This window comes from Xylocopa sonorina, chromosome 9 (assembly GCF_050948175.1).
Source record: "Xylocopa sonorina isolate GNS202 chromosome 9, iyXylSono1_principal, whole genome shotgun sequence".
Lineage (NCBI taxonomy): Eukaryota > Metazoa > Arthropoda > Insecta > Hymenoptera > Apidae > Xylocopa > Xylocopa sonorina.
This window is the reverse complement of record NC_135201.1, coordinates 12,607,493-12,629,706: the sequence shown is the minus strand read 5'-3', so window position 1 is coordinate 12,629,706 and position 22,214 is coordinate 12,607,493. Positions and strand designations below refer to the sequence as shown.

Genomic DNA, 22,214 nt, shown 5'->3' with positions numbered 1-22,214 from the left:
CCGCGATCGAAAGAAAAGGGAGGCGAAAAAAAGAGGAGGGGAAGAAGAAAAGAAATGCCTCGGGGACCGGTGGTAGTCGAAACCTGTTATACCGGGGCCAATTATCGTACGTCGTTGCGCGCACGAGCGCAGAAGCGAGCGAGCAACCGGACCAGCCTCCGACTACGCGTATCTATACGCGTACAGGTGATGGTGGGTATAGCGGTAGGTGTATAGTTGGTACGCGGTTATAGACCGGCGGTGGGCAGCGTTCGGCAAAACCGTTCGATATAGATGAGAACACGCCAAGTACCGCAGCCGCGCATAATATAATGTACCCGCGCGGTGGTGGTACCGTGCAGCCTGCGCTTGTGACTGTGACAAGCGGTGGTACCACATTCCTAACACTAGCTAGCTGCGCGCGAGCGCGTCTCTCTCTCTCTCTCTCTCTCTCCGCTTCTCTCGTCGTTGTCGTCGTCGTCGTCGTCGTCGTCGTCGTCGTCGCCTTTTCCTCTCCTCGTCCCAGGCCAACGGCTAGAGAAGGATACGAACGATGCGAGGGTCCGTGCAAAACGTTCCCTCGAATCGCCTCGCCACTTTCCACGCTCCTCGATCCTCTCGACGAGGTCGTGTGAAAATCGCAGCCGTTGCCAGCCACGTGAACGCGGTCAGATTCGTTCGATTAATATTAATGAGTCCCCGACGATCGTCGACAGGTTTTCCACAGCCGGATTCCTTTTTTCTATTTTCCTCCTTTTTCCTCTTCTTCGTTAATTTTTTCCTCGTCCCTCCGCCACGGCGACGCTGACAAACCCTTGCGCGCGTGCCGCGCAATCTCCGTCAAGGACGCGGCGGTTCGCGTCTACCACGGTTTTCCAGGAACGGTGGAAAGCGGCGAGCGAGGTCGAAGGAGCGGACGCGTCGCGAAATTTACTCGTCTCCCCGGGGATTCGATTAATTTCTTAATTACCGGTCCGTTGCGGCCGGGGTGGATTTATCGTTATTACCGGCAGCCTGTTTTCTACGCGGCAGCCGGCTCGGAGAGACCGAGAGACATCGCGGCGAACAGCAGACCTTGGTGTCCGACCGGGCAACCTTTCACTCATCTTCCATCCGCTGGACGGTTAACGCCGCGCGACGCGACGCGAGGCGACGCGAGGCGACGCGACGCGACGTGGCAAACACGATTTTCACCGCGAGACCGCGACGACCAGTTCTCTTTCTCTCTCTCTCTCTCTCTCTCTTCCTCCGCCTTTCTAATCACCGCGACCACCGGCCAGCCTTAATTCGTCATCGAGAACGCTGGACGTCTACGCCTCGGAACCGGTCGCTCGATCGTGCGCGCGCGCACGCGCGTGCGTGCGTTCCTTATCGTTCAACCGGGTTCGCGGGGAATTGCGCCCCGGAATTCGAGACTCGCGGAGGTCAAAGGAGAGACCGCGATCGTTCAAAAGCGGTTCGCGTTCGCCAGCGGAACGGGTCGTTTCGGGTTCGTTCCCATCGAGGCGAGACGCGGCGTTATAGGAAGACCACGAGGACGAACGGGTCCGAGAAGGAGCTGGAGCTGGAGCTGGAGCAGGAGGAGGAGAAAGGTAAGAACCACGAGAGAGCGCAGAACCACGGGGACACGGTGAATTTATTTAAATTGCGAGCAATGTTCCAGCGTGTTCAGCAGCTTCTTCTTCTGGGCCGGGGCAATCGAAATCGAGCAAAACGAGCAACGAAAGCGTGTGCTGGCTCGCCCGTTTATATAAGGCGGTGCGTTCGGGACCTTATTCCTCCCTTTTCCCTTTATTCCGCGAGTCCGCTTTTTCTTCCCCCCCCCCCCCCCCCCCTTCCCCTAACCCCGTATCCGCTCTCGCTTAGAGCAGTCGAACGGATCGTTACCGCGATGGTTATTAACAGTTTCGGAAGAAAACGACTCGCGCGGAGAGCGCAGCCTCGTTAAATAGATACCCAGAAGCCATCGGGCCGGTTTCCGGCTTACGCGGCGCACCCCGTGGCTCGATTATTAATTGGATCGCAACGCGGAACCAACGATTACGCCGTATGCTCTCTTGCCCTGCCGATTTATCGGGAAACCGCGTCGTCTCCTCGGTAACGGTACGCGTCCACCCGACGAAATAAAGCGGCCGCCGGTAATTAGTTGCCGTCGTATGGAATTCTCGTCCGTTCGTCCGTCCATCCGTCCGTCCACCGCTAATTGCGATCGGTTCGGAAGCTCGTGTTCCCGTTTTCTGTTCGTTTTGCGTCCCGTCTGCCTCGGCGAGCAGCTCTCCACGGTTCGACGCGCGCTTTTCTCGAAGCGTCCTCTTTCGAGAGAAAGAGAGAGAGAGAGAGAGAGGAGAGAAATTTCAGGGGGAAACGAGAAAAGAAGAAGAAGAAGAAGAGGAAGAGGAAGAGAAAGAGAAAAAGAAAAAGAAAAAGAAGAAAAGAGAGGAAGAGTCGTTCGGTCGCGGCAAATTGCCTCGATCTTTCCTCCCGCGGAAAGAAAGCGAGGGCTGTGGTACGCGGAGGCAGAAACAACCGGGCGAAATAAACTGGCGTATTTACACGACGAGGCCGCGCGGTGTACACAGTTTTCGCGCGGGCTGTAAATTGCACTGTAAATCGTGGCCTGTTATTTGGCCGTGGAACGGGTAACGTCGTGGATCGTGCGATCGAGCGAGAAAACTGGAGTAGACCTCGCGAGGCGAGTCGAGGCGAGGCGAGGCGAGGCGAGGCGAGGCGAGGCGAGGCGAAGAGGAAGGAGGGGGCACCCCGCGGGAGGATGATTTACGGGACGATAGTTGAAAACGACTCTCGTGGATCTCGATGGACGTTTAAATTACCGCGCCTTCCGTCGGTGGTGGCGCGTTGCACCGTCGACCGCCCCTCAATTAAGGTCAGCTCCTCCGTTCCGCGTTCGTTTGCTCGACGAGGTGACGCCGCGAGGTTCGTTACAGTTTTACCGAGAGACGGCGACGAGTTTTGCTCGAATCCCGTTCAGCTGCCTAAACAAACATAAAGCTGGGGCCGCGGCGGTACGCTCGTTAATTATTACGCCAGCCAGCAGGAAGCGGCGCTCGGCACGATCGAGCGGCCCGCCACAATGCTCCGCCAGTTTCACCAGGATGCGTTCAAATGCATCCTGCTGGCATCCACCTACGCCGCGTACGCGGCCCGCAGTCATCGAGGTCGCGTGCTAAATTTTTTCAAATTAATCTCGCCTGCGGTTTTACTCCGTGCGAAATTTGGCCGAGCGAAACGAGAGAGGATCCCACGAGCAGCAGCAGCAGCAACGGCAGCAGCACAAGCAGCGAAAGAAGTAGTAGAAGAAGAAGAAGAAGAAGAAGAAGAGGAAGAGGAGGAGGGTGAATTATGGCGGGCCACCCCTTCTACGCGCGTACAATGAATAAAGCACGCGCGTTCCGCGTGCGTGCGCGTCCCGTGGCCGCGATTCAGCTCTCTCGAACGGTCGATTTATGACTTTGGCCAACTGCTCGGAGGCCAGCGGCCGGGGGCTACCCCCTGGCCAACCCTGGGGCGAGCGACCGACCGACGCTGTTTCGCCAGCGATTCTTTCCGTCGCGCGGTTTTCCGCGATCCACGCGCACCGTACCTCGAACGCGCGAGCGAGCGGACAAGAGAAGCCATCTACGATTCAAGGCGTTACGAGTAAACGGTCTCGACGCGACATAAATCTCCACCGGCTCGATCTTTCAACGGCGAACTTCGTTCGACACGGATTTCCACGTATTCTCCTCTACACGCCACCTTCCCTTCCACCTTGATCTTTTCCTTCGCGAAACAGGTGAAGCTTGCGCAATCGAATTCCAACGAAACTCTTTGACTCGTAGCTACGATTCTCTCTCTCTCTCTCTCTCTTCTTTTTCTGTTTCCACCCTCAGTCGCCTTTTTCCTGGCGGATGAAACGCGTCGCGAATACCGTTAACCTTTTTCCAGCCGCCCACAAGCGGCGAAGCAGTCCGCGCGTCTTTTGAAATTCAGTGGGGGCCACGCCGTGGCAATTTGAATAGATAGGCCGTTTCTCTCTCTCTCTCTCTCTCTCTCTCTCCGCGCGGAGGAATTAGAATATCGAGATCGACGGAATTCTGAAGCGACAGCGGGTACCACCGATTACCAAGTGAAAATAGCCCACGGATCACTGTCCCCGGGTCCGCGCGCGAGGCCTGCTCGTTGAATTGCAAAGGGGGAGAAAGAAAAGGCGAACGGTGATTCCGAACGCCGTGTTGGCTAATGATCGCGTAAAATAGCGGCGACGCGACGCGACGCGACGCGACGCTGGATAATTACGACTCGCTGGCGGTAATCCGCGAGTTAGATAATATACGGTGTATGATAGCGCGATGGCTGCGCGAGCGATTACCATACAGTCGGGCAGTCGTGTGGACGCGGTTACGCGCGGAGGAGCGTGTGTGGTCCCACTGGTATCGAGCGCGCGCTGCGCTGCCTGCCTCGATGCCACTTTAATGGCATCATCGTCCACCTCGTTCACGGCCTCTCAAACGCCACGTTACGCGATTTCATTGATTCAACTGATTTCTGTAATTTTCCAATTAACGAGCCGCGTCCGAGGCGAATAAATCCTCGATCGAACCGACCGCGCGCCGCGGTCGACGTCGTTTCTTACGCTAACGATATCGTTAATGCCGCGCCTGATCGCGCTCGATATTCACCCGCCTCCCTCCTCCGTTCAACAGGAATCTGTAACGAAACTCGAACTCGAGAGCGATTAATTTCTTTCGCTACCTTTTTTCCCGCGGCACGCATTCGGGAGCGAAAAAATACAGCCGCGATTAAGGAACTCGACCAGCAAACGAGCAGCGTCGATCGATTTACGCGTCTCGAACGCGGAGCACGGGAAATGAAAATATTCGTCCCGCGAACGAACGAAATCGAGGCTTTCCTCGAGACGTCGTCCGTTTGAAAAACGAGCAGCCAGCCAGGCTATTAATCGGCCGGCGTATCCGCGAAAGATCGCCAACGATCGATAACGCCAACGTCGATGCCGTCATCGTCCCCCGGTCGCGGTTGGCGTCGCGGCTGGCAAGGGTGGCGGAGCGGAGGTGGAACGCGAAGCCGTGAAATTTCGCGGGTCCCGTACCCGGAGACGAGATCGTCTATCCGGTCGCGGCGGAGAGAAACCGCGCGCGTTAAGTGTGTTAAGTGTGCTCTAGTGAACTTTTAGTCACGGCCACACCCAGCCTCCGTCCGAGGCAAGGCTGGACCTCTTACGCACACACACCCACGCCTCGGATCCGTGTACACGGCTTTCGTACACGGGCGTATCCGATTTAACGGGTGGCCGATGAAAAACCGGGACCGGGGCAACCTCTCCTCCGGCCGTGGCTCTCTCGCGATCCTCGATCGCCGTGAACCACGAGCGCTACTTTCTAGCAGACACACGCGGAGAAAGAGAGTGAGAGAGAGAGAGAGAGAGAGAGAGAGAGAGAGAGAGAGAGTACCCCGGGGGCTCTAACGAGGATCGTTACCGGCTCGAATTAAAATCAATTCCCATTATCGGAAAATTGCGCCGTCGTTTACCGGGCTATTACAAGGCGGCCGCGATCGACGCGACAGACAAGATCAACCGAACGGTAATTGAAAATCGTAGCCTGGCTTTTGCGCGATGATTTCCCGTGCGGCCGTCGATCGTGACAAATTGCCCGATCCAATTAGACGCGTTTTTTCTTCGTCTCCTTCTTCTCCTTCTTCTTCGTCTTCTTCTTCTTCTTCTTCTTCTCGTTTGCAAGGAAAAATGATCTCGTCTGTCCGCACCGTCGAGCAGTAACAGCAGCGACAGTGATAGTAGCGGTAGTGGTAGCATTAGTAGTAGTAAGTAGCGTTACTACTCCTCGGCGTTACTTTCGATCGGTAGTTAATCGTTCCGCCTCACCTTCCCGAGCGTCGCCGTTATCGGCTGTGTATATTAAAACGCGAGTGGCTCGAACGAACGAGAGAGAGAGAGAGAGAGAGAGATTGGCCAGGATAAAAGCTGGACGACCGAAACCGTTGATCAGGGTTACAGCCAATTGGCCGATATTACACCCGTCCTCGACGCGAGAAAGTCCGAGTCTAGTCGGTGCATTAATTACGTCACTGGACAAAACTCCGACTCCGCCGACGCGTACAACGCCTCTGTCTTTCTCTCTCCCTTCTTGTTCGCGTCCTTGTTCGTACACGAGCTCGCGAGCTCGCGCCTTCTATCCAGGTGCGGTGATCGAGAAACGGTGTTCTGAAATTCGCGGGCTCGAATGGATTTCAAGCGTCGAACGGCGATGATCCGCGTGGGGCCCCCGCGAACCGGAGTAACTCAACTCGGTCGTCGCGGGCAAGCGGTTACGAGGCGCGCGTACACGCGAAACCGTGTTACAGGTAAATATATCGCGAGTTTGTCGTGCATAAGCGTGCCACGGATTGTGCAATCGGGCTCTGTACGCACGTCGGGACACAATATATACAACGGCGGCAAGGCAAGGCAAGGCAAGGCAAGGCAAGGCACGGCACGCCGACAACAGGACAGGATTGAATATCCTGTTCCAGCTTATTAGGGCAAGGTGGCCAGCCTTGCCACTTTGATACCCGCTGCTGAAACCGGTGATAATGCCGCTCGCGAGCCTCGCTAGCGTTTCGATCGTGCAACGTTCGTGGAACGAACTCGATTCGAGGAAAAGTCGGGAAACGCGACGAGTCATTTTTCTCGCTCTCGCTCTCCGCTGTGTGGAGCTCCGCCTCGGTCAACGATCACGAGATCGGTCCGTGGTAATTATTCAACCGCTGTCATCCGAGGCGGCTCGTGACGATCCGTCTTGGCTGGTCGACTCGTTCGACCCGATTAATTACGCGAACCCCTTCGAGAGAGGGTGGCGGCGAGTTTCCGGCTCCGGGTTCCATCGGGAGCGGAGACTTTTCCAACCGTCTCGTAGCGCGTTCGATGCCTGGTCTATCATAATCGCCGATGGACGGAGAAAAAATACGCGCGCATCGTCCTTGATTCCCGCCGTCGGCAAAAACGTTCGATAATTATGCATTCTCGATCGTGTGCGCCGCGACGAGAACCTACCTCGCGAACGAGAGGTGTGGAAAGGGGAAAGAGTGTGTGTGTGTGTGTGTGAGAGAGAGAGAGAGAGAGGAGACCCGGTCAACATTTACCATACGCTCTCGAGCCGCAACAACAATAGAGACAACATAATGACGCTATAAATAAATAATAATGCCACGGTCTAAGCACGGTAGAAAGGCTCTTTGTTGCGGCGTACCCACTTGCCTCGCGTTTATTATTCCACCGAGAAGGCCTGGCCGGGCACGCTCGAACGGGTACGGATCTTGGAAAAAGCAACGATCGTTTGCCCGAAAAATTCTCCTCCTCCCGGGTGTGTACCAGGGAAGGTGTGCGTATCGGCGGAAATTTATAATATCGCGTAACGGTGAAACGAAACGGATTGCCCGTCTTAATGAGCCCGCGGTTTGATTAATATTTACCGTAAACGGTTTTTATCGGGCATAATTTATATCGGCGCACCGCTTATCGGTACACGTGTTCCGTCTTGGTCGACTAGCCGCGAGGCGCCCCGCGACTGTCGCCGGGAATAGGCTGTTGCGCTCGCGATAAATAACTTTCGACTTCCGAATCTCGGCGCTCGCCGGGCTCATCGCTCGCGCGACTAATCGTATCGCCAGAGATTGGTACGCGTTCGCGTGTTACCAGCGGTTACGAGCGGTTACGAGCGGTTACGAGCGATAAATAACGGTTGGCGGCGGCGGTGGCGGCCATTACTCCTCGCTCACCCTCGCGGGGGTGGGTGCGCGGCTCACCCCCGCGCACACGCCATCGTTACTCGTTCGCCGAGTTTCTGGCATCGATCTTCTCGCTTTTATCGAGAAGACGCAGCTTTCTTTCGCTCTCTCTCTCTCCGTGGTATCGCTGCTCGATCGCTGCTCGATCGTTGCTCGTTTCGATAGAGCCACTCCGCGGTGGGCATTATATTATTAGCTCGGGTAACGCGGCGCAGTTACGGTCCGCGGAAGAGGTCGCTGCACTTTTCCCCGGTGAACGTGGTATTATTTCGTTTCGAGTGTACTTTCGAGAGAACGCACCTGACCGGTCCTTGAATCGACGAACGGGTCCCCGGCGGGTCCCCGTCGGGTCCCCGTTCCTCTCTCGCTATTGCCAACCCGCCGCCTCTCTCGCCGTCTCTCAATTCCAATCTCCGTTCCAACACGGAGGCGAGATACCACCGAAACCGTCGCGTTCCGACGGCAAAATGGAGCGACGCCAGCGCCGGCACGCCGTCGAGAGGACGCCATGCGGCGAACGAACGCGGGGACCCTCGCATTGGTCGACGCCGGGCGTCTGCGCGTCCTTCCGCCCGTATTGACTTTACACCCTCCTCCGCCCGCCCTTTGCGCGCTCTCTTTCGACACCCCCGCGAACCGTACGCGCACACCACTTGGAACGACGACGACGACGACGACGACGAGGCACACGAGCGAGCAGGAACAAAGAACGAACGCGAACGAACGCGGGGAGGGGAAGGAACGCGGGGGACACAAAGGAAGGTGACTCGGTTCACGGGTAACGCACGAAAGCCACGAGAGCACGCCACGAAGGGAGGACCGGGAACGTGTGTACGTGTACGTGTGTGCGAGGGAAAGAGAGTAAGAGAGGGAGAGAGAGAGAGAGAGAGAGAGAGAGAGGGAGAGGAGGGAGGACTACACGCGAGGCGAGTGTCTTACAATTGATTTTCACGCCAGTTTGATTTATTCGACCGCGCCACCGGCAGCCGCGTTTTTCGTGCCCGCGGGTCCCACCGACGGAAGAACCAGCCAACCAGTCGGCCTACACCACCCACCCCCGTACACCCGCGACTCTCCTCCGCCATCGCAGCCACCGCCGCCAACCTCGAGATTTATAGACTTCCACGACGATTCTTTTTAGATCGACGAGACCCTTTTTCTGGTAGCCGTTCCGCGCCAGCTTCCACCGTCCGGATCCCCGCTGGTGTTCCAGACAACGATTTTGTTCCGAGATCAATTTTCTGATTTATACCATTTCCCTCGCCTTATACGCGATACTACGCTTCGATCTCGAATCCGGCAGAAGAACTCGACGCAGAGAGAGAGAGAGGAGAGGTTTTTCTCATGAGGACGGGGACGCGACGAGCCCCGAAAATCGAGCCCACCCCAAACCCGGGGGATCTACCCTCGGCGCATGGGAAAGACGGGATAGGATTGGTCCTCGATCGCTGGAGGGGTCGTTTTCCGGACTCGGGTGGGATCCATCGAGATCGCGACCAATGATAGCGGAGACGCAGCAGCAGCTGCCCTAGGGAATCCTTCCTTCCGCGCTTAACCCTCGAGAATACTAATCGAAAATGCTATTCTCGAAAACGAAAAGTTCGCCTCGATTTTTTAATTACTCGCTCGCTCGGTTACTCAGTTGCTCGCCACGGCACGGAAGCGAGAGTGGGTGCGTGCACGCGAACGAAATTCTTTCCTACTTTCTAGCACCGGTGGTTACGGGTTCGCGCGTGAAATATTACGATATCCCGTGCGCGTTATTTTCGATTTCGTGCCTTTCTCTCTCCCTCTCTCTCTCTCTCTCTCTCTCTCTCTCTCTCTCTCTCTCTCTCTCTCTCTCCCTCCCTCGTTCGTTTTCCCAACAAATCTGTTGGCCGTAAAAAGGAGAGCGATCATCGAGGCAAGCCCGAAGAATTGCTCGAGGTAAATCAATTTCGAGTCCGTCGCTCGCTCGTACAGCGCCGATTGTTTCTTTGTGTCGGTGAATGATCGATCGACTTGTCGGACAGTCGAAACTGGTCGTCCAATCGCGGCGTGCCGAATCTTAAGTAGCCGGCCCGGGACGAGAGTAAAGAAAGAAAAAGAAAGAAAAAAAAAAGAGTATCGTCCGGGTTAACGGTGTTCCCGGTCCGGTCGTTCGCGATTCGACTCTCGGCGATATCGAGACTCGAACCGAACCGAATCTGGTCTAGTCGCGTTCTCTCACGATTGGTCGTCGACGAGACGCGACGAGAAAAAAAAGAGGGGCGAGCCAATTAAACGGTGAAACGGAATAAATCCAGAGGCGTAGCCGGGGCCGCGATAACGAATCCTCGTAACCTATTAACTTGTAAATTGCTTCCGACTGCCGGTGTGGACTGCAGCACTCGGGAGTGGTGTAGGCAGGCGATCCTGGCCGGGCATAAATTCGCGAAATAAATCGTCCCGCTTGTCGTCCCGCGAAACGAGACCCGCGACCAAGTTATTGGCCGGCCTCGATTGGCGGATCGCTCGTTCCGCCGCGAAACCGCGATCCCCCGCGACAATAAGGGATCAGCCGGTTGAAATTTGACCGGGTTCGAGGGTGTCGTTAAACCCTCCTCCTCCTCCTCCTCCTCCTCCACCGCCACCCTTTTAATCCTCGATTCGTATACTCGATAAGGCGGTGGTGCTATCCGCGAGGATTCGAACGGAACCTGTTTCCACGCTTGCACGCGCGGAGAGCGTAGGTACGCTAGAATCGTAATTCGTGTTCTTTTTCGTCGTCGAAAAGGAAAAGAAGAAAAAGGGGAGCAGCGGCGGAGGCTCTAAGCGTGGACGTATTTCAAAGTGTGAACGGATGCAAATCTCGTCTCTCATGAGCGGAATTTTCAAGGAAGCTGAAAGATGGATGGAGCACGCCGCCGGCACCGGACAATACGACGACATTTGCATCTGGTACATAATTCAGTCGCCGTTTCTGCCCCCGACCACTATACGGGCTGCGTGTGCTGCTCGTAAACCACCGTGGCCGATCTCGCGAAATCCTCTCGCGAGGAAAATCGAGCGGCAACGCGCGCGCCAACTAGAGCGAGAGGAACGGCATCGATTTTCTTTTATCCTCTCCTCGGGGCAGGGTAAGAGATCTCGCGCAGAGGCGTATCTAGGGGGCGATTTCTCGAGAAAAATGTCAGAGGGCACGCGAGAGACGGCGGCTGGTTCGCCGAAAAAATTCCACCGGGTTTGGATTAACGGGTCCCGCGGGCGACGCTGGCGCTTCTGTTGCCACTGGAATGTCCAGGAACGCTCCGAGGACCGTAACTCGACGAGCATCGCGCGGCGTTGCACGGCGTGGCATGGCGCGCGATAACCATCGCCAGGACGAGAGGGAAGAAAAGGGAGAGCGTGTAGGACAGCCGTTAACGAGCGATTCCACGCAGAACCCTGGCCCTCCTCCTCCTCCTCCTCCTCTTTCCACCACCTCCTCCTCCTCCTCCTCCCGCTGCTCCTCCTGCTTCAACCGCGTCTCCTCCCTCTTACCTCGCCTTCTCTACCCTCGGATTCGAAGCTCGCGTCGTATACGTCGGTGTACACGGAGGAGCTCGATGGAAAAGCGACTCTTCTTCCCGTTTTCGAATGTAGGTAACGCGACGACGAGACTCTCGCCCCTGTTGCGCCCCAAATGAAACGGAGACACCACCCATCCGGGGACAAGAAACGGGCGAAAAGAGGTGGAAGAGGAAAGAAGAAGAAGAAGGAGAGAGTCAGAGAGAGAGAAAAAAAATAAATAAAAGCAGCAGCGAAAAGTTCCCAGCTGTTCGAGGCCCTCTATCTACGCGACGAATCAAACGTGGCGGCGGTCGGTCGGTCGAGCGAGCGAGCGAGCGAGCGACGGAGAGAGGGTTTCAACCCTTGCTATCTGGCCCATCGGGGTTTTCGAGCACGTTTTAGACCCGTGTATACCCGTTCATAATAACGCTCGGCTGGAATTTCCGTGGAAGAGACACGTCGGCACAATACGTTTTCACGTGGGGCCCCCTACCTCCCCGATATGTGTGCCACGACTTTATTATTTCGGGGGGTGGCGCGTGTAGCCAGAGAGAAAGAGAGAGAAAGAGAGAGAAAGGGAAACGCATACCTGGTGGTGGTCGCCCTTTGTTTCGTTGATCGTATCGGCGAACTCTCTTTCTCTCGGTTCGTCACATCTGCGACTGGATTCGCTCCCATGGCCCCCGTAAAAACGCGACATATTGTGCGAAAAGCATATGGCCCTTCTTCTGGCTCCTCCTATTTTTCGGGGGTCTCACCCCGGCTCCCCGACGTCCCACGATCGTAATTAACGTGTGCGAGCGACAAGCTTCTCGAGATAAGAAGAGAACCGTGAGCGTCGTCCCTTTCCGCCGGCGTTTCGAGGAGGCGCCTACCGGTTTAAACCGATACGCGTATCTTCTAATCGTAGGGCTCGCGCGAACCGATCGTGTGCGATGGGTGGCCGTGCGTCATAATATTCGAGCCGGTTTCAAACGCGACGCGAGCGATCGCGTTTCCGGGTTTCGGGTCGATTTCTTTCCGCCTTTGGCTCGCGGATCGCGACGATCAATATAAATCCCGTGGCGAGCGAGGCCGCGCAATAATTAGAGAGAGAGAGAGAGAGAGAGACCAGTCGGCTCGGCGGAGAGCAGGTGGTGGCAGGAGAAAAAGCTTGAATCCATCAGACTTGCTCTATCGCGCACGGGAGAAAGCGCGCGAGAGGGATAGTGAAACGTCACTGCGAGTCGCTACTCGCCTTTGCATCCGCGGAATGCAGTCCGCGGACCTTCTTCGCTCCGATCCGAGGATCGCGAGAGCCGTCGACTTTCCCTGCGCGAAATTTTGCGAACCCGGGGAGGGCGATATCGAGTTTCGCGGCGGTGCCGGTCCGTCTGCTTAGGTGCCGGCGGTCTGCTCGACGAAAATAGATGGAATTCGCTCGCGCCAGCCCTCTACGAGCGGATCGCACGAAACCGTGTGATCGATCCGTCCGCGAATCCGTCCCTACACCCTTCAGCCCCCGATTCCCATTCGCTCGCGGTGGTTCCGATCGGCACACGCGGCTAACGGGACGCGCAGCCGGTCGCGCGTTAACGCTCGCCTACAGGAAATTAACGTGGCCTTGTTTTATCTTGCATTCTGATGACTGCATCTGCGTATCCGCGGGAACCGCGCGCGGACTCGGGCGCGCTCGTGGCGAGCGAGTATTAATTAAGCATGTGCGGCGAGCGACGCGCGGCAAGGAAACGATCAAGGACACGGTTTCACGAGGGCACGGACAGGTGCGCGAGAGCTTTCGCTACACGAAAACGCGTCTTCGATCATTCTCCAGCGGAATTGTACGCTTTGGTACCGACAACGACGCGTAGAACAGCGAGAAGAAGTGGTGGAAGAGGAATAGTTCAGCTTAGGTACTTACCAGGCGTCGTTTCGGCTTGATGAGAGGTCGATTCTGTCCGTTCATCTTGTAGTAGAGTCCGCACGCGTTGCAGAGGTAGTGTCCGGTGCCGTCTCGTCTCCAGAGAGGCGTCGAAGTCGCGCCGCAGTTCACGCACTCGCGGCCCTCTGCACGAGTCGCACCGGGGAAAGGGAGCAAAAGTAACGATCCGTTAATAATATCCGAGTCGTCTCGATAGGACAAGTCTAAAAAGCTACGCTCGAATCGCGCCTCTCGATCGAACCGCGATACATCGGACGGATGGGCTGTTCGATCGGCTGCGATTCGAGAGGAACTTACTTACGCGGTTCCGAGCTTGGCTTCTCGAATCTGTGGACGGACGAAGGATCGTTTTAAAAATTCGCGGACTCGTACGATTTCGAGAAGCCAGCTCGACCGACGCGAACACCAAGTCACGAGGATCTGTGATGGAAGTCGCATGCAGTTGCAGACATACCATATCAAGCGATTACCAGAGGCAAAAGCAGAGTCTCTTTAGAACCGTGGCCGTTGTTTAATATAGAGCGAGGGACGGCATTTCAGACCGAATCGGACAAGGAAGTTACATAGTAGCGTCGAACCTTCACCAGACAGCACAGGGAGAGGCGAGGACGGATCGAAAGTCGAGGGCCTCGTATTCTTTCTTTTTTTCTTTTTTTCTTTTTTTCTTCTCGTTACGAGATAGCGAATTAAACGAGCCCTCGACTTTTCCGAACAGAGGGAAGATCGGAGGTAGATCGGGATCACGCGTATCGTCGATGGAGGGAGACAGGAGTTTGTCTCGAGCCGTGCGAAATCCACGTCTCTCGAAGTCGTCCTTCGAGCTGCATCCTCCTCGAGATTCGACCGACCGTTCGCCGTGAACTGGAAAAGATCTCAAGAACGCCCAGGCGTTCGTTTTCACATGATTTCCCCGCGATAGAACGCGGCGACCGACGTGGCCAAACGTTCGACGATTCCTCGCGAAGAATTGAAAGAAAAAAAAGAATACGCGTGGACGCGAGATCACCGCTCGAGCCCCATTTCGATCGCGAGATCGTCCGGTCGAGACGACGATTGCGTTGAGCAGAAAAATTCGCGTCCACACGGGGGGAAACGAGACCGATGGAAGGTCTCGGTAGCCGCGTGCCACTTTTCTCCCGTAAACGGACGAATTATGATCCAGGACGTGGCGACCGGCGGCGTTCGCCACCGTTTTTCGGACGAGCTCGAATCCGCGTATCGTCGAGTCGAGGAGCCATGAAACGCGTCGAGGAGAGAAGCGACGCGAACGCCTCCTCCTCGTTAATTGGAATTTTCACTTCTCCCGCGAAAGAAAAGAGAGAGAGAGAGAAAAAAAAATGAAGGCGCGTTAATGATCAATTAATAAGAGCGACCGCGGCTGGGAGAAATCCTCGCGGCTATTAGCGAGAGGAACGTTTCCAACGAAGATGAAAATTCGACTTCTCCTGAATTAGAAACGGTGAATTTTTACTTTCGACGTTGTTCGACGCGGCGCTCGTTAGCGGCGGCGGGTTTCGCGGAAAAGCTTTCCGTTCCACTCGCAGGCAGCAGCCTTTAAACCGAGCCGTGATCCACGGATTCGTCTGGCTTCACCGTCCTCGAGGCTCTCCGTGTACGCGCGTGTGTCGTAAGTCGATTTAATTAGCGGACTTCCACGCCGCAAAGTCGGGCCATTGTTCCCGGAATTAGGATTTTTACCACGCCGTCCTCGACGCAGACCGGCTATTATTACCGCAATCAACGTATCCGGCATTTTTCAACCGTTTCATTCCCATTCCCGGCCCCCTTCGCGACCCTTTCCACCGCCGCCCCCTTCGATCGCCACCGACGACCCAGATTCCTCGTTTTCCCCCATTTCTTTTTTCATCTTTCTCGACCACCTCCGCGCGGTGTCGTCCTCCGCGAGTGGCTCGAGCGGTCTCGTTCCATCGGTTGTCGCATCTTTCCCGTCATTTTTTTTTTTTTTTGTACGCGTTTTCCACCGCGTCCGAAAAAGAAAACATCGTGCGCGAGAGAGCACGGCAAAAAACTCGTCGTCGACGCGAAGACTCTTCTCGAGAGGGAGATTGTTGCTAGTGACAAAACGTAAAAACTGTCAGCATGTAGCCACACCACATCGAGACAAAGAGAGAGAGACAGACAGAGAGAAAGAGAGAGAGAGAGAGAGAAAGAAAAGACAAAAGTACGTGTGTGCTGGTACGCGCACGCGCGTGTGTTACACGTATGTGTGTTACGTCTGTGTGTTTAGAAAAATATATATGTATATGTATATATATATATAGATCTATACACAGAGAAAGGTACGGAGAAAGGAATGCATCGGGTCGAGTCCGTCGAAAGTGGATCGTGCTCGAGCGTCTCTGGTCTAATTTTCGATGCGAAAAAGTCCGTCTAATTTAGACGCTCGAACGGAAAAATTCTTCCCAGGACGACCAGAGCGCTCCGTACGCGTCCGCTCACGGGGCGCCTCGCCGGATGCATCGACGTTCACCGTAAAAAATGAAAATCAGGTGTGGTGCTGTTCACGCTCGACGTCTCGCGGGGTGCCACTCAAAAAACACATCGGTGAGGTAAAAATACAAAAACACGCGGTCGGTGTGTTCTCCCTCTCGCCGGCAACACTCAGCTCGATTCGAGAAAAGAAAAAAAAAACAAAATTGTAACGAAAAGAGAACGAAACCAAGTTTGAGAAAAATATATATATATGTATATACACGTGTCGCTGCTCGTCTCGTTCGAGGCGAACTGTAAGCGAAAGACGACCGCCACCAAAAGCTCGTCGGGGGATTGAAACGAAACGAAACGAAAGGAAACGAAAGGTAACGAAAATCGATAAACTAAAGACTACCGAGTCGACGGTTCTATCCCGTTGGAAAAATAATGGCGTTCCTCGAGCCACTCTGTATTCCGCGAACGAGCGTGTTCGAGGAATTATCGATCGGCCCGAGTAACGCCGCAGGAGCGAACCTCGAGTCGATAAGGGACCAACGGAAAAAAGTAACCGGTGTGACGAAAAGTGAAAGCAAACGTAGGGATACTCTGGAACCGAAAGCGAGGAGACGCACGAATCCCGGTTGCTGCGACGCAAGTTCGCGCACCGGGGCCCGCGCGCCCAAGCGAGACCAAGGTGGAAACCCAAAAGCGAACAACCAAAAGAGGGAGGGGAACGACGCGTTCGAATTCGCGCGCGAGCGGTCTCCGGTGACTCCTCTTTCGATCCATCTCGAGAGAGAACGGCATCTCGCGGAAGACCTCGCGCGCGAAATCGCATCCGCTCGATATCTCTCGAGGAAACGGTGCGGATAGGAGGAACCGAAAAGAAAAGAAAATAGAAAAAAAAGGACAAAGAAAAAGAAAAAGAAACGAAAGAAAAGATAACGTAAAGGGAACGGTTTGGTAGGCGTGCCCCGCTTACCGGCGGACGTCCTCGACTTGTTCCTGGGCTTTTGCTGCTGCTGCTGCTGCGCGGACGGCGAACTCGGCGTGTTGGCGTGCGCGTGGCCCACCAACAGCTTCGAGTCGACGTTCACGCCGGCCACGCCGGTCGCGTTGCCGGCACCGCCGGCGTGATGCCCGAATATACCGGAAACCGCGGTCCCGTTGTGCGGATTGTGGGACGAAGACGAAGAAGACGACGAGGAGGCGCCGTGATGATGGTGATGGTGGTGGTGGGTGGTACTAGGATACTGCAGGTGCTGGTACATGTTATACGCGCTGCTCGCCGGGTCGTACTGGGACCCGGAAGTGGCGTGGTGGGTGTTCGAGGCAGCTGCGGCCGCGGCCGCGGCTGCGGCTGCGGCGGCGGCGGCCGCGTAACTATCCCTACACGACGGTGAACTCGCACCACCGCCACCACCGGTCCCCACATTGTTTCCCTGATACGCAGCCTCTTGTTGCTGTTGCTGCTGTTGCTGCTGCTGTTGTTGTTGCTGCTGCTGCTGCTGTTGTTGTTGTTGTTGTTGCTGTTGCGCGGTACTCGCCTGTTGTTGGCTGCCCGACTGGTTATTACCTTCTCGTTGTTTCACCTGACCGGACGCGCCGCCACCACCGTTCGTCCCGTTCCCGGCGTTCCCCGGGTTCGTCGTCCCGTTGTGCTGTTGATGGGGCGGCGACGGTGCGCCGTGATGGTGGCCGAGCATCACGCTCGGTTTGACGTCGCAGGAGCTCGCGGCACCGGCGCCCAACGCGTCCTGATGGTGCATGAACGCGCCCATCACCGCCGCGTGAGCCACCGCCGCTTGGTACTCGCTGCTCGCGCCTCCTCCGCCCAGTCCCGACAACGGGTTACTGGTCTGGTTCGCGTTGTTGTTGTTGTTGTTGTTCGCGCTGCTGGTATTGTTGTTGTTGTTGTTGTTGTTGGCGTTGTTGCTACCGGACGTGGTGCTCGCGGTGATGCTGTCGGGGGTTGCGTCCTTGGGCGGCGTGGGCGGGAAGGAGAATAGGTGGTGGCCCGCGCCAGCACCGGCGTGACTCGAGAGGCTGCCGGTGCTCGGCGGCAGGGACGATCCCAGGGGACTCTGCGGTTTGTCGTCGCTGACCGCGCCGCCGGTCGAGCCTGTCGTCGTCGGGAATCCCCAGGGTGTCTTGGACGTGTCCGCCCCGCTGCCGGGCAGCCACGGGTGGAGCACCGAACTGTGAAAGGGCGGCCGACAGACCTGGCTGACCGGGCCGCTCGTCACGCCGCTGCTCGACATCCTTGCTGGAAGAACGCACGGAAAACGTACACGGTTAGAGCGTTATTCGATATTCGCCTTTCTACGAAAAAGGTGAACGGAGGCTATGTTCTAAGTGGGTAGCATTGGCAAACGACGACAACAACGGGAAGAGGAGGAGGAGGAGGAACCTGATTCGTGCGTGCGCGGAATGATCGACGCCTAATTGTCCGGGAGCTCTTAATTACGCGCGATCGCGACAAGCTTGGATCTTGCCTTATAGACGATGGCGTCTCGGACTACCTATTACCGCTACTGCTGCTACCACCCTTGGCTGTGTAATTAACGCCGGTTTCGCGAGGATTCCGCGAAACGGCGCATCGTTTCGTGACCCCCGAGCGCAGTCCGTGGTCGCATCGGGAGCAAGTTGCTCGAGCGTTACGATCGATATATCGAATGGTTCTTGCCGCGGCGCGGCGTTGCTCCGCCACCTCGGCGGCATACGCTGATAACCAGCGAACGTTTTGCCAAACTCCACCTCCGTCTGAATTACGAGCATTAATTCGAGCTTCGAGTCACCGTCACGCTCCGTATTCCTCGCGAAACTTATGGCTTCCAACGACTACTTCCTCTCTCTCTCTCTCTCTCTCTCTCTGTCATTTCTCCGCGAGGAGTTGACGCGATCGCGGCGACGAGTTCAAGATGAACCGCGTTGCAGAAAGTTGTCTAAATTTAGGAGCGTGAAACGTAATATCGCGAGAGAAAGGGGGGAGAACGGGACGAGAGCAGCTGCAGCGTCGTGCAATTAATCGAATGCAGCGATGCCCCGCCTGTAATTGGATCTGCCGCGTTGAACCGATGGAAAGTAAACAACAACCGAGAAGAAAGGCGGAGAGTAAAATCTGTCGGTCGGTTTCCCGCCGGGTTTCCGTGGCGTTCCGTTCGCGAGCGACGCGTGAATTACGGCACGGGGAAGAGATTGGCAAACGTCGCGACGTCGACGGAAAGATGGACAAAAAGCGGTGAACCGAGGTCTCGTTAAAGGCTGGCTCGAGACTCCTTAGGCGTCGATTCCCAAGGCGCTCGTTTCGAAACAGGTCGGCTCCGATATGGCGCCGCTTTTCCACCCGGTCTGCCGTCGTTTTTCTGCTTTCCATCGCGTCGATCGAAACAAAAATTGGCTACCTTTCCACCGGAGGAAACGAGTCGAATCGAATCGAATCGAAGCGAACGACGGCGGATGGACGAGCCGCGATCCAGATCGGAGCCGTTAATCGCTTACTCGATCGGCTCGCGACTCCTCGGTCGACGACTACGCCCACGCGCGGTGAAAATATTCGATCGAACGAGCGCGACGCACACCGGTCGGAATACCGGATTCCGGTTGTTAATATGATAATTGACTCGTCGGGTGCGTATATCTAGCGAGCTGATCGGGATCGATCCCCGACGAACAGGCAGCCAACGAACGAATTTGCTCGGGATCGGGCGCGTTTAATCGAATTTTTCCACGCGCCACCACCTCATCGCCTCCTCGCTGTCTCTTTCCTATAGGCACATGCCAGTTGCGACACATCGTCGAGGTGCAACATTGCGCACAAACCGCATACCAATCCGAATCGAGATTAGAAAGCTTTCAGCGTCTAGTGTTATCTATTTAAAAAACAAACACTGTTCCACTGTCGAGCCGAGGAGGAACAAACAGAGGAGCGCTCTGCCCCTCTCTCTTCTTTCTTTCTTTCTTTCTTTCTTTCTTTCTTTCTTTCTTTCTTTCTCTCTTTCTTTCTTTTTCCAGAGGCGTGAAATTTTCCGCGCGATTTATCCGTAACGCGAATGAAAGGTCGCGCGTATACATATCCGCGCGTTTGGGTTAGCATTCGACATCAAAGCGAGCACTCGAAATAATTAGCAGCGAGCCCGGAGCGTCGTCGGTGACGCTGCTCCGGTCGCTTTTGTGCACAGGCGTCGAGAACGAGTTCAAAGGCTCGAAAGGATTCAAAGCGACGGACCGCTTTCAAAGGACGACGAGCCTTTCCTTATCGACGCGTGTGTGTGTGTGTGTGTGCGCGCGCGCGCGCGCGTGTGTACAAAGAAAGAGAGAAGGAAGGAAGGAAAGAGAGACAGAGAGAGATGGCGCGAATTAAAAAAAAAGTGGAAAAAAAGAGGTAAAAAAAAAAAAAGGCAAATTAGAAAGAAAATCGGCCGCCGCCCTGCTAGCCCCCGCGCGACTAATTAAATCTGGTGAATGGTTTAGAAATTGATATCTGCGAGGGTTCCCGCGGCCATTTCGCGGACGGCTGTTTTTCATTCAGGCGAGATCGCCGCGGATAACGCGGCCATTTCATTCACGGTGCGCCACGCTCGGAGAAAATCGCGTCGAGAAAGGAAATCGCGTGAATTATGCGCGGGTCTCTCGTTGGTATTCCGTGGAACGAGCCGCGTCGCTTCAACGTTTCCAGCCGCGTTTCTAGAGCCCCGGCTAATTATTCCCTCGTTAGGTCGCCTCCTCCCGGCCCCCCACCGTGAGTAAGTCATCGGACAATCGTCGTGTCGTTCGGAGATTAAGCCATCCATCACCCTTAACCGGGAATCCCGCGGGTCTCCAGCGCGCGCGCGCACGCTCGCGATTCCTCGAACGCGAACCAAAGTCGAACGCAGGGGGTTCGAGTTTGAGGGTTCATCGAACGCTACCGAACGCTGCGAATACGCGAGCCTATCCGGCTGTCGTTAAACGCGCGTAAAGGACGAGAGAGGATAGTGATTTTCACGGGAGTACACTTTACCACGGCACGTCGTAAATCCTCGAATTACGGATGGGAAATAAAAGGTGGAAAGAGAACGCGTTCCCTCTCGCTAAGATGATTCGAGGCGTACACGAAATTCCAGGAGAAAATAACGTCTCATCTCGCGGCCCGCCACTAGCAGCTTTCCTGTAATAATATGCAATTTCAACCCCCCCGCTTCCCTACGCTCTTCGCCCCACCTTTATCGATTATTTTTTTCCACCCGCCGCGAGCACTCTCGAAGCGCTGCGGCCAATTGCAATTGGCGCGAGCGAGCGAGTACGCGAGCGTTGGTATTCGCCACGGGCTAACGACGTCCACCGATTCTTCTTCTCTCTGCGGTTGACCGCGTAGAACTCGGAAATCCCGTGGAACCGCGGGACGAAACGTAGCGGGTCGCGGGTCCAGGAAACTGGTTGACCTCTCGGTAAAAAATCACCGAGGGCGCCGTCGAATCGTGACAACACCGAAAGGGGGCTACCAACTCGAGTCGAGTCGAGTCGCGTCGAGTCGAGTCGAGTCGAGAGAAACCCTCGTCGCAACACACCATAGAGAGAGAGAGAGAGAGAGAGAGGTGGAACAACGAGGAGGAAGATTGATCGCGGCGAAGCTGCATCGCGAGTTCCATCTGCCGCGCCGCGAGACTCTCCTCGTACTCTCTCTCTCTCTCTCTCTCTCTCTCTCTCTCTGTGGTTCTCTTGGAAGGATGGCAAGAGGAACGAAACCGAGAGATAGAGAGAGGAGAGCCCCGGGGAGAGGCTCCGCCTTCGGTTGGCGTGTGCATTTGCGCAAGATGGCGGCGGTCGCGCGTTTTGCACGACCTGTGCGCCGCGGATATCCTCTTCTTGGCCGTCGCGGACCTCGGAGCGATTTTTACACGGGCCCGGGTATATCGTGCGACGCTCGAAACGGGTAAATGGAGTAATTAACCGACGGTAGCGCGTAGAGGGGTGCGAGAGACGGAAAAACCGCGATGCAACGCGAGCCAGAGATAAAGCGAGCGAGATAATAAACGCGTACGCGAGGAGAACGCGGCATAAAGGGGGAGAGAGAGAGAGAGAGAGAGAGAGAGAGAGAGAGAGAGAGGGTAACCTACAAAAGCAGCACCTCCCGCGTGGCCTGCAATTACGTATGCACCTCTCTGAGAGAGAGCCCGTGGGCTTCGCGGTTGGCTGCGCTTCCTTCCTGTCTGCCGCAACCACTGTGTGTATATTATGCATCCCGGGGAGTGCGCGCGCGCGCGCGAGCGCACTCTCGCGTCCGCCTCTCTTGTTTATTTTTTTCCTTTTTTTTATTTTTTTTTTTTTACCAGCCACCCTAACCGTCGCTCGATCCGCGTGCCACACTTTTGTGACGGTCGATCACTGGCCAGACGGAAACATCCTTCTTCGAAGAAACGACTCGTGCCGTGGGAACTCTCCGCTCCGAATCGAGTCGAATCGAAGGTGATAAACGAACGATCGCGCTCGAAACTCGGTCGGTTCTCACAGAGCCGAGAAGAAATTCCTCGGAGGACCAACGATGTCAGGGGGTCAAGCACCGCGGCGCGGCGCGGCCGACGGAGCAGTC

At 55.8% G+C, this 22,214-nt stretch overlaps 1 protein-coding gene across 5 annotated transcripts in view; it reads right to left on the bottom strand.

The window, feature by feature from the left end:
- Positions 1 to 22,214, bottom strand: part of LOC143427070 (uncharacterized) — a 35,424-nt gene that overhangs the window by 11,581 nt on the left and 1,629 nt on the right. For 4 of the 5 annotated variants that reach the window (XM_076900922.1, XM_076900926.1, XM_076900923.1 and 1 more), the window contains exons 2-3: positions 16,626 to 17,909; positions 13,193 to 13,335 (exon numbers count right to left, since the gene is read on the bottom strand). In XM_076900922.1, coding sequence (XP_076757037.1) covers positions 13,193 to 13,335; positions 16,626 to 17,909 — 1,427 coding nt within the window. Of the gene's footprint in view, positions 1 to 13,189; positions 13,336 to 16,625; positions 17,910 to 22,214 lie in introns of all 5 variants that reach the window. The other variant, XM_076900925.1, reaches the window with a different exon arrangement.